The sequence below is a fragment of the Apium graveolens genome, chromosome 2 (assembly GCF_009905375.1).
Source record: "Apium graveolens cultivar Ventura chromosome 2, ASM990537v1, whole genome shotgun sequence".
Classification (NCBI taxonomy): domain Eukaryota; kingdom Viridiplantae; phylum Streptophyta; class Magnoliopsida; order Apiales; family Apiaceae; genus Apium; species Apium graveolens.
In genome coordinates, this window is record NC_133648.1 from 270,797,274 (window position 1) to 270,809,555 (window position 12,282).

Consider the following 12,282-nt stretch of genomic DNA (forward strand, 5'->3'; position numbering starts at 1 on the left):
TGTCGCATGTTGGCAAAATTGCAATTTTGCATAGAAATGCACCAGATACAAATAATTGGCAGACATAAACACAACAAGAACAAATAATTGAACGATACAAACATATGTTAGTAACACTATAATTTCGAATGAACTACCATCACATGACAAGAATGCAACCAAGAATGAACTTTCATCCTGAAGGAACACTAAGGTATCCTGTTGACGGAGGAATTTGGGAACAACAAAACTTGAGGTTAGTAGCCGGAAACAAGATCTGTGATGGCGGTTCTTTATCGGAAACGTGAGCAGTAGTCGGTGGATCCGATGAACAGTACTCATCGGAAAAGATGAACAGTGTTTGTTGATTGTTGGGGGCTGAGATTGTTTAGGGTTAGTGGTGGCTCCTTTGTGCTCTCACTCCTGACCCCTTACAATGTGCCTACGTACCCCTATTTATAGGGGATCAAGCCCACGTAGTTCTTGGGGAACAAGAAACCTAATGGGCTTAGATTTCTTATCCCGAGGCCCAATAGGAAACCTACTGGAAACCGTCTTCTACTAGCTTTAGGAATGTCCGCCGATGAGGCCCAACCACAAAGGCCCAACTCTCGTCCGCGGCTTCGAGACTTCACGGATAAGGCATCTCCCTGGCCAAGGATAACCCTCCGCTACCAGCTGTTTCTCTAGTCCGTGGACGCAGGTATAGCCGTGGTTCACCCCAAATGTTGGACGCATCCTTGTCCCCCGATAAGGAGCCCCTACCAGATTGCAGGACAAGTGATCCCAAGCTTTTGGGTGCAAAGTGCAGGATACTCCGAAGTCTCCCAACGAGGACACCCGTTGACTACAGAGACAGAGCTCCCAAAGCACACACCAGATTTCACCCCACATCCCCAATGAGGACACCCATTGACTACAGGAGGAGGCCTTCAGTCCAGGCATACCCCTAGAGGTCTCTGACCACGGACACCGCCTTTCCTGTAGATATGCTACAGGAAGGAGTTCCTCAATAGAGTACCTGCATCAAGTAGGTTAGTAATAATAATCTCCATCTTCCTTGAGCCTTCTAGAGAATCCACCTAATCAGCACATAAAAGCTATACTTATGTCCAAGTAGAAATTTAAGGCGCGCCCTAACATCTCTGTATGTTGGCGCCGCCCTGTATCACCAGCTTTTGGTTTCTCATACCATTTTACATCATAGGGCGCGCCCTAAACTATTCATCTTTGGGGATGACTTTAATTCTGCCCAAGCCACAGTATGGACATGTCGAAGTAATCATGTCCAAATGATCCCCCCAAGGAGCCTTCCTTACCTAGGGCGCGCCCTAAGGCTCACTATAGGACAGACTCCAATTAAGCCACTCATCTATCTTTTTTCAACGATTGGACGCGCCTCGTCATGTTCAAGGGCGCGCCTTTAAGGCAAAACGGTCACGGGCCACTCAATTGTTTAACCAATGCAGCGCATTCTTAGGGCGTGCTATCTGTGTATGGAAAGTTAATCTTATCTTTTCCTAGTTTTTAGGCATTTCTCCTTCAATTTTACCTATTTTATCGATCTTAATCTGAATATTGTTTATACCAACATTTGGGCATAACAACTACCCCCCAAATTCCATATGTCATTTGAGAATGGGATTGGAATTTCTCTTTATCTTTAACAAAATCTGTATAAACAATTCCCTAGTACTACTTACTGGGGCGCGCCCTCAACAGGGCTTGATCTGTTCAGAGTTCCCATTTTCGCGCATCCCAAATATCACACTTATGAGGCGCGCCTTAAAAAGGGTGTGCATTCCTAAAGTTTCGGATTTTGCATTCAGGATTTCTAGTTACTGAGTTAATTTATACGAGGCGCGTCTTCAAGAGGGCGCGTCCTTCAATTTGAATTATTTTTAAAACTGTTCCCCTGTTTATTCGGAAATCGTGCCTGACGTGATTGGTGTGATTTATTTTAACAGCTGTCAATTTCACCTATAAATACAAGTCACCGTTAGTCATTTTCATTTTTACTTTCACTTTCCCCTTCCTTTTCATTTTCTCTTTCTTCACCAAAGACTTCAACTCCGGCGACGAACTCTTGCTCAGAATCGGCCTTCTCCGTCACCGTATTCTCGATTTCTTCCAGTCAACGTCTTCTCCATTTGAAAAGGTATGTAAATCTTCTTTCTTCTCAGGATTTCATCACACAAATAATACTGCATGCTACATTGTCTCTTCAACTTCCTTAATTGTTCTTGATGATAAACACAAAACAATGTATGTATCTGTGTATGTATATCTTGTACTTTCAAATTTTGTTGCTCTAGATCTGAAATCATGGGGTCTAGCTTTTAATTTTATGTTTCTAGGAATCCCAACCGTTTTATCCTCAAAATTAAAAATATACGTCCCATGATAAGGCGCGCCTCTTTATCGATACGAGGCGCGTTCCTTTTACTTTAAGCCACGCCAATGTCATCCAATCTTCCAGTCTTTTATAGATTTTAGGACAGAATAGGGCGCGCCTTCATAGTGTATGACTCGCCTCACCCTTCCTTTAAGTCTATCCCTACCTTTTCTGTTTCCTTCATATTTTTGTATCTCGTTCTTTCGTATTGGGCGCGCCCTCAACATTTTTGGTTTTCTTGGCAGCTGGAAGACGAGGGCGCGTCTTCTCCTTTTCACCCCTTCAAGGATTTCCTTACCAACTTGGGAATCTATTCTCCTCCAAACGCTTACTTGGACCCCCAGCTTCCAAACGCTCACCATACTCCCGAATTCCTGAACCGGGTGGCGCGCCTTCTTCAAGACTCCAAAAAGGGTTCCTTAATGGCAGATTTTTCAGATAGCTCGTCCACGGACAACATTCCCTTATCTCGTAACACGGAAAACAAAAATTAGTCCAAAAAGAGAGGTCTCCAGCCCCAACTAGTACAGAGCTAGACGATGATGATTGGTTTAAGAGCTTAAATTCCGACATGTATAGGGGTGTTGAAAGGGGGGTTAATGTAGACGCTGGGCCTTCCAAGGTTTTTTATAAGGCTGTTTCCCCAAGCCTATCTCCTCAGCGACCAAAGGGCGCGCCTACCTCTCCTACTCACGAGGGCGCGCCTGAAGCAAATGTATCACCACTCCGTGATGAAGAAAACTTCTTTGATGAAGACTCCTTTCAATTTTCCACCTCTCCCGAGCCTTCTCCAATTCCCTTCCAACATTGGGAAGTTTCTGACAGCGAATTGGATTTTGATTGGGACGAATTCGAATCGTGTAATGAAGCTGTGAAGAAACGTTTCAGGAAGGAACATGGGAAGCTTTTCTGTGTGGGCCTATCTTCGGCTTGTTCAGACGAACAACTAGGATGGCTCATGGAGTTTTATGACATGGAAGGCATATGGGCGCGCCCTTTGAGCATGATGTGGCCCCATATCTTCAATTATGGGAGAAACTTTAAAATTCCCAGAATGGTGACCAGCCCCAAACTGGTGTCTTTAGGTATAGGCGCGCCATTACATCCCTTCCTTAGGGAAGTGATAGAATTCTACGACGTAGCTCCACTCCAACTTTCTCCCAACAGCTACAAGTTCATCCTGGCCTTGTTCATCCTCTATACGGACTTGGGTTTTCCCCAACCGTCCATGGCCGAAGTTGCTTATTTTTTCAATCTAAGAAAGTCTGACCACGGGTACTATTATTTGGTGGTGGATAAGCAGCATAACAAGAAGGGTTTCTCCTCTGGCAAGCTTAGCCACGAGAAAGGTTGGAAAGAGAACTTAACTACCATGCTCAATATACTTAACTGCCATGCTTAACTAATATGTCCCATGTTTTGTGCAGAAATGGCCCCTCCAAGAATCCCTAAATCCTTTGGGGCGCGCCCTGGTGATAAGCCTAGGCCGAAGTCGAAGAAAGATGTTCCTGCAGCACAGACATCCGTCCCCACTTCAGCTCCCATTCCTCAAACAACACTTGTTCAAAAACGGCCCGTAATTGACCTTACAGACAAACAGGGCGCGCCCAAGAGACATAGAACAGAGGGCGCGCCTTCTGGTTCTTCTACTGCTTTCAGCGCTCTTGGCCCCATGGGTGCCCTTCATGTTTCAGATGAAGAAGTGGAACAGTGGCAGGCTATGGATTTGGGAGATGCTGCCCGTGCTTCTATAAAAGCTTCTTGCCAACTGTTCATCCACTCCACCCAAGTGGTGGACAAATTACTTGAGGAGAAGGTGCGCCTAGAGAGGCTCTAGGGTGATAACAACATTCTGAAGAATACCCTCACAGACAAAGACTTCTTGCATGCCAAAGACATCAAAGCTAAGGATTCTGAGATCTCTTTCCTCAAGGATGAGGTGGCCAATCTCACTTCTCAATTAGAGATTGCCAACAAAAAGGCTACCTCTCTCCATACTGAGCTTGTTGGTGCCAAACTGAGGATAGAGTATCTCAAAGAGCAACAGAAAACAGGCTGGCCTGATGAGAAGAGGGAAATGACTGATGAAGCATTTGCCAATGGTTTTCATTTTTACAGGGTGGGCTTTGTGGCCAATGATCCTGACTATTCCTTTGAGAAATTTGGGGAGGAGACTGTTGCTGAGATGGTGGAATTCAAAAAAGAGCATGCTGCTGAAATCAAGGCAAGGAGGATAGAGCTTGGATTAGAAGAAGAAGAAGAAGAAGAGAGGGAGGGCGCGCCTCAAGAGGAATTCTCCAAGGACGCGCCTGAAGTTGATCCGACTGTCCCCCTCCAATCTATTCCTCCAACAGACCAGTCCCAAGGCGCGCCTTAATTATTTATAGTCTTTAAATTTCAGATACTTATGAGGAGCCAGCCCTCTTTTGATGCTGTGCAAAGTTGTATGACTTGTTTTGTTGCTACTTTTCCTTTTTGCATCGTGACTTTCTGCATGGCTTAATATCTTTTTTATAAAAACTTTGTTAAGGCACTTCGATTTTTCACTTGGCCTTTTTACGTTCCCATGGATTTTGTGACTATAGGGTGCGCCTTATTTCTTGAATTTGCAAATAACACCTATTTGTAATCCCTTTGCGATATTTTACTCAAGTATTAGTCCACGGGCGCGCCTTAACCTAGGGAGCTTAGCTTATTTTGATGGCCATGAACACTTATTCCTTTCACCCTCGTATACTGTATTTAATCTTGGTTATGAATCAACAATTACTAGACAGGGCGCGCCTTAATATAGGGCGCGCCTCGGATGTTTTTCAAATGAGTAATTTCATGTTAGGCAGATAAAACAATTTGAAGTAACTTTTCCTTTTGATTGATAATGCGCTCTAGTGTTCAAATTACACCGGTCCCATGGCTACTATGCTCTATGGGGAAGTTATTTGAAAAAAAATTTCTTCCTTCTGCTAGTTCCAGGGTTCGCAGTCACATGTACTACCCCCTAGGCTAGAAGGAATTTATTTGCTACTAGCCTATTACATGAGAATCAAATAAGAAAACAAGGGGGCACAACCACACCCTACTGATAATACTTTCGTAGATGTTCTGCATTCCATGCTCGAGGAATAAGTTTACCATCCAGGTCTTCTAGGTGATAGGTTCCCTTCCAGAGTATAGCTTTGACCTTGTACGGTCCTTCCCAATTAGCCCCAAGCACCCCGTGTTGAGCTATCTTAGTATTAGGCATAACCTTTCGCAACACAAGATCCCCAACCTTGAATGGTACAGATTTAACCCTTTTATTGAAATACCTTGCGACCCTCTGCTGGTATGCAGCAAGCTTTAATTGAGAGTTCGTTCTGGCTTCATCTAGCAAATCCAAGTGAAGCCTCTGGTTAACTTCTGCATCTTCCTCAACAAAGACATCTCTCCGGAGGGATCCAGCTCCTACCTCCACGGGAACCATGGCCTCATATCCATAAGTTAGTAGAAATGGGGTTTCCCTTGTAGTCGTTCTAGGAGTCGTATTGTAAGACCAGAGGATTATGGGCATTTCTTCTGGCCAGTCTCCCTTCTTTTCTTCCAACTTAGCCTTCAAGGTATGCTTTATGATTTTGTTTATGGCTTCTGTCTGACCATTACTCTGTGGATGATAAACCGCGGCGAAGTCTTTTTTAATCTTTAGGTCTTCACAGAGCTTCCTTAACTCCTTACTATCAAATTGTTTCCCATTGTCTAAAATGAGCTTGTAAGGAATACCAAACCTGCATACTATGGAGTTGAACACAAAATCCCTTATCTTTTTTGCCGTGATCGTGGCTAATGGCATGGCCTCTGCCCATTTGGTGAAGTAGTCCACAGCCACCACAACGTATTTCACACCCCCTTTGCTTTGGGTAACTCTCCAATGAGATCAATCCCCCACATGGCAAAAGGCCAGGGACTTGTTAATGAGATAATGGTGGTTGTCGGGATGTTGGAATAGTTGGCAAACCGTTGGCAGCGATCACAGGCCCGGACAAAATTGAAAGCATCTTCCCTCATAGTCGGCCAGTACTACCCTTGTCTGAGCACTTTAAATGCTAAGGAACCACCCCCCGAGTGATTGCCACAAATCCCTTCATGCACCTCTCTGAGAATATAATTTCCTTCTTCCCTGTCCACATAACGTAACAGTGGCTGGTTAAATCCTCTCTTGTATAGTACCCCGTCATACTCGACATACTTTGCAGCTTGGTACCGAAGACGTCGAGCCTGTAGTTTATCCTCCGGTACAGCCCCTGATTGAATATAGTTATGGATGGGGGTCATCCAGTTTTCTTTTGGGATTTCTTGCATTTGACACACCTCCACCTCTGGGATACTTGGAACTTCCTGGATTCCCAAAGGGATTTGTCCAAGTTGGACGCTGTCCATCTGCGACCCCATCTTGGCCAAAGCGTCCGCATTACTATTCTCTTCTCGTGGAACGCTTTCCAGTCTGGCACTTGAAAATTTTCCCAGTAGGCATCTTGCACATCTCATATACAGCTCTGTCCGCGGTCCTCGGGCTTGGAATCCTCCGTTGACTTGATTGACAACTAATTCGGAATCACTTCGAACTATCAAATTCACGGCCCCTACCTCCAGAGCTAACTTCAGACCGTTAATCAAGGCTTCATACTCAGCATCATTGTTGGTAGCATAAAATTTGAGATGAATAGCACTCATCAAGCGGTGCCCCTCCGGAGTGATCAGGATTATCCCGGCACCGGACCCGCTGTTGTTTACGGCCCCGTCCACATGTAATGTCCACCACGGATGGGGGAGTTCCTGCTTCTTTTCGTCCTGATGACTTTTTTGCGAGGTTGGTTCTACCGGTACTATGGCCTTATCATCAATTTCTTCATCAAACTCAAGTACGAAATCGGCTAGCGCTTGTCCTTTGATTGCCGTGCGTGGACAATATTCCAAATCGAATTGCCCTAGCTCTATGGCCCATTTTAACATTCTTCCCGACGATTCAGGTTTATGTAAAATTTGCCGGAGCGGATAAGCGGTGCGAACTTCTATTTGGTGAGCCTGAAAATACGGTCTTAGCTTTCGTGCCGCAAGAATAAGAGCGTACACTAATTTTTCCATGTTGGTATATCTGGTTTCTGCATCCAACAACCTTTTGCTTACATAGTATACAGGCCACTGGTAGCTTGCTTCTTCCTTTACCAAGACGGCACTGACGGAATATTCTGACACCGCCAAATATAGAATTAATGTTTCTCCGTCTTCTGGCTTGGTCAACATCGGCGGATTTCCCAGTTGTTCTTTGATTTTCAGAAAAGCTTCTTCACAATTAGGGGTCCACAGAAAATCCTTCCCTCTCCCTTTGATTGCTTTGAAGAATTCTTTGCACCTATCCGACGACTTTGACACAAATCGATTCAAGGTTAGACTCTGTACCTGTTTGACACTGGTGGGGGATTTCATGTCTAGCAGAGCTTTTATTTTTGCCGGGTTGGCCTCAATCCCCCGGTTATTGCCCATGAATCCCAAGAATTTTCCCGATTCTACGCCGAACACGCATTTCTGCGGGTTTAGTTTCATCCTATATTTTCTCAGGATATGGAACATTTCAGTTAAGTTGGCGACGTGGTCTTTCGCCCTTTTCGATTTCACGAGCATGTCATCCACATACACTTCCATAGTCTTCCCAATCTGCTTCTTGAACATTTTGTTTACCAACCTTTGGTAAGTGGCACCGGCGTTGATCAGACCAAATGGCATTCCAATATAGCAGTAGAGCCCTCTATCAGTGATGAAAGAGGTGTGCTCCTGGTCAGGCTCATACATAAGGATCTGGTTATACCCGGAATATGCGTCCATGAAGCTGAGCAGGGCATGCCCCGCCGTGGCGTCGACCAACTGATCAATTCTTGGTAGGGGAAAACTATCTTTTGGGCATGCTTTATTTAGGTCGGTGAAGTCCACGCACGTTCTCCATTTGCCGTTGGGCTTTTTTACCAATACCGGATTTGCTAGCCATTCTGGGTAAAAAGATTCTCGAATTAGTCCGATGTCTAGGAGCCTTTCTACTTCTTCTGCTAGGGCTATAGCTCTTTCTCCACTTACGGCCCTTCGTTTTTGTCGAACCCCTTTATGCTTGGGGTCGATATTCAATCGATGGCACATTATTTCTGGATCAATCCCCACCATATCAGAATGGCTCCATGCAAATACATCAAGGTTTTCTAACAGAAATATTGACAGACCTTCCTTTAACCTTGGTGTCAATTGGGACCCTATTCTCAGAACCTTACTCGGGTCTTTTTCATCAACGGGGATCTCGATCGTATCTTCTGCTGGCCCCATCTTTTCCGTCGGTATTGGTATCCGGGGATCCAAGTCAAGGGGATTATAGATCTCCTGATCTTGTAGAGAGGGTGCATTCCCTTCAGGAGGTGTGCCTTGCGTAGTAGAGTTATCAATTTTTTCAATATATATTGCGGGCGAGGGTGCTTCTGCAAGAGGAATGACGTCACCCTCTTCGAGGCTTTGTAAGACACCGAATCTTCCTTCTAAACGTTCCCCATGGAAATCTGCTTGGACTATGGTATACATCGCCTCCTCTTCTTCTTCCAACATCTCAATTCTGATTGTGTCTTCCAGGTACAACATTGTCGAGGGCAACTCAGAGGGATGTTCTTCTTCTTGCTCAACATAATAGTGGACTCGGATTTCCTCGGTTGGTTGCTCAATGCTTTTCTCTCGATCCACGTCCGGAGTATCATCGGCGTGGGAGTCTTTTCTGAACCCTTTCATTGCTTGCCTGTAGCACTCCCGTGAATCATATTGGGAACCCCTGATACTTCCCACTCCATTTGGCGTTGGAAATTTGATTGTTAGGTGATGAATTGAAGTGATGACTCTCATCTCCCGTAGAAAAGGTCGTCCTAATAACACGTTGTGGGATGATTCCTGATTCAGAACCTTAAATTCGAGCATCTTTGTTACCGACAGTGGGCTTTCCCCTAGTGTGCATGGGAGCCGAATTGACCCCATGACTCTAACTCCTGCACCTGAAAAACCATAGACCCACGAGTCTTCCCCCGACATATCCTGATCAGGCAGTTCCATCTTCTTGAAGGTGCTGTAATAGAGGATGTTTGCGGAGCTTCCATTGTCCACGAAGGCTCTATAGACATTCTTTGTACCGATTTGGATGGAAATAACCAACGCATCATTGTGTGGGTGATGTACCCATCGGGCATCTATTTCTCTGAAAGTGATGTCCATGGACTCCCCTTTAAACACTTTGGGTGGCCGGGTTTCCACCCTATGAATATCTGTGAGAGGCCTAAACCGGGCTTCCCTAGCGTATTTTGCCAAGGCTCGGTTGCTGCATTCCATTCCGGGATCTCCCCCGTAGATTGTTCGGATACTGCCATCTCTGATAAATTTATTTTCCTCCGGGGTATCATTGTTTGTCCCGCGTGGGGCTCGTCTTTCCTCTTCCCTTCTCCTGTCATCCTTGTGCTTCCTTACTTTCTTGACTACCCATTCTCCGAGGTATCCTTCCTTGATAAGCGCTTCGATTTTGTCTTTTAAATGTCGGCACTCGTGCGTGTTATGTCCAGATGATTCATGGTATTCACAATATTTTTTCTTGTCTTTGCTTTGCCATGATGATAAAGCTTCAGGTTTCCTAAATAGCCCTTTATTTCTGTTTACCTCATAGATATGGTCGATAGATGCGACCAAAGGTGTGTACCGGCTTGTCTTGTAGTCATAGTTTGAGGGAGGGCTCCATCCCCTCCTTGTGCTTGTTGTATTTATCCGGTCTGGGCTTCGACTATTCCTTCGATATCTCAGGCTTGGTGACCTATCCCTCTTCCTTCCTTTGTTTCTTTGACTCGACTGTGAAGTTGGTTGTACATCTGCCAAAGATTGTTCTATAGCTTTATAGGATTCTGCCAAAGCGAAGACATCTGCGAGAGTGGCCGGATCTTTCCCTTGCAAGTACTTCCAAAAATCTGAACCAACCCTTAATCCTACGATCAGGAAACTTTTTAGGGCTTCGTCTGAGGCCCCCCTCACGCTAGTAGACTCGGCGTTGAACCTTTTGAAGTACGATGTTAAACTTTCATTTTCTCTTTGCCTAACATTGGCAAGAGTTGTGACAGAGGGAGCGTATCTCACCGCGGCTTGGAACTTAGTTAAGAACAAATTCTTCATCTGATCCCACGAGGTGATCACTCCTGGCCCGAGCTTTTGAAACCACTGCTGGGCGCTTTCTCTAAAGGTTGCCGCCAAGAGACAACATCGAGCCAAGTCCGGGACTTGGTACACATCCATCTCTATATTAAAACGACCCAGGAATTCCACCGGATCTGAGTTTCCGTGGAAACGGAGATCGCTGGTAGTGTTGCGATACCCGGCCGGCAATTGCGCATCCCTTACTGCTGCCGAGAATGGGGACGGGATTTCAGCTGTAGCCGCCACCCTGCCTTCGAGATGGTTAAGTAGCCTTTTCAGATCTCCTACATTGAAAGTTCCCACGCCGGAAATGGTCTGCATTTGAGTCTATGAACCTTGGGGTTGCAATGGAGGTATTTCCATTTGATTCCCCCCGGGAGGGGCTTGCTGCTGGTTTGTATTCTGGGCGTCTTCAGGTATTACAATTATTTCAGGATTTCGTCCCTGATTTCTCCCTTGATTCTCTTCTCCACCTTGGCCGCGGCCTCGAACCGTACCGCGGTCATAGTTTTCTATATTCCTGGGTTCATCATGTTCCACATAATCATAGCCATCTGCTTGGTTATTCCAGTGGGAATCGAGGTGTCTGCGGTAATTGTCACGACGGTATCCGTCTAAATATCTGCCTCGGCCTCCACCTCTTCCTCTCCATTGAGGCCTTCTCCATCGATCGTTTCCATACCCACGTCCATGATCGCGGTGCCGCTCCCGATTTTCCTGGGGATTCGGGGGCACACGCATTGGATCACGGTGCCGCTCCCGATTATCCTGGAAATTCAGGGGCACACGCGTTGGATCGCGGTACCGCTCCCGATTATCCTGGGAATTCAGGGGCACACGCGTTGGATCGCGGTGCCGCTCCCGATTTTTCTGGGAATTCAGGGGCACACACGTTGTATCATGGGGCGTCACATCTCCGTGATCAGCTTCTCTCTGCCATTCAAGTAACACCATTCTCAAATCGTCATCGCCCAAGCGATCCCCAAGCGATCTTTCAGAGCTGCGAAGCCTCGTGGCTGATTCTCCGGTATTGACTCCGCCTGCCGGCGTTCCTCGAGACTACGTCCAGAACGGTGTGGATGGGTGGCTCCCCGGTTATCTGTTCGCAGAATTTCCCGTCCATCAGCATCTTCTTCCACTAGCTCAACGATCGGGGACGTGTCATTAGAATAGTCCAGGCGTCGTGGGGTTATCGGCACGCGCCCTCTTTCAGTGTGGCCATGGTCGGCCGAGACATCCCTGTCTGTCATGGGTGCTTTTCCATGCGCCTGAGCCGCTCGATTGTGGCGAAGACCTCTCCTGCCCTTGCGTCGTTCCACGGTGCTTAACCTTGAATCGAAACCATTCAAAGCATCGCCCAAGCGATACAGTTGTTCCAACAAGTCAGCGTTGCTGATGAGCACAGGCGGCTGTCCTCCAACGTCCGGTGTGGGACGGTCAGTCATTGGCGGAACGTAGGGTTCATATTCATAGCCATGATCGGAATCTTCTTCAGAACTTCCATCGTAAAAACCTCCATCGTGATATTGAGACATCCTTCCTCCCAGATGTAGATCTTGTTAGACCCCTCCTTCTAGCGCCAATTTGTTGACGGAGGAATTTGGGAACAACAAAACTTGAGGTTAGTAGCCGGAAACAAGATCTGTGATGGCGGTTCTTTATCGGAAACATGAGCAGTAGTC

General features: G+C 46.2%; 2 protein-coding genes across 2 annotated transcripts in view; one reads left to right on the forward strand and one right to left on the reverse strand.

Moving 5' to 3' along the window:
- Window positions 1–12,282, forward strand: part of LOC141706297 (RING-H2 finger protein ATL16-like) — a 29,850-nt gene that overhangs the window by 14,313 nt on the left and 3,255 nt on the right. The gene's annotated exons all lie outside the window — the stretch shown is intronic.
- Window positions 5,451–10,921, reverse strand: LOC141700776 (uncharacterized). Its single transcript, XM_074504464.1, has 3 exons — window positions 8,091–10,921; window positions 6,541–7,952; window positions 5,451–6,205 (listed from the first exon to the last, which is right to left on the reverse strand). Exons 1-3 carry the CDS (start codon window positions 10,919–10,921, stop codon window positions 5,451–5,453), a joined length of 4,998 nt encoding a protein of 1,665 aa, XP_074360565.1.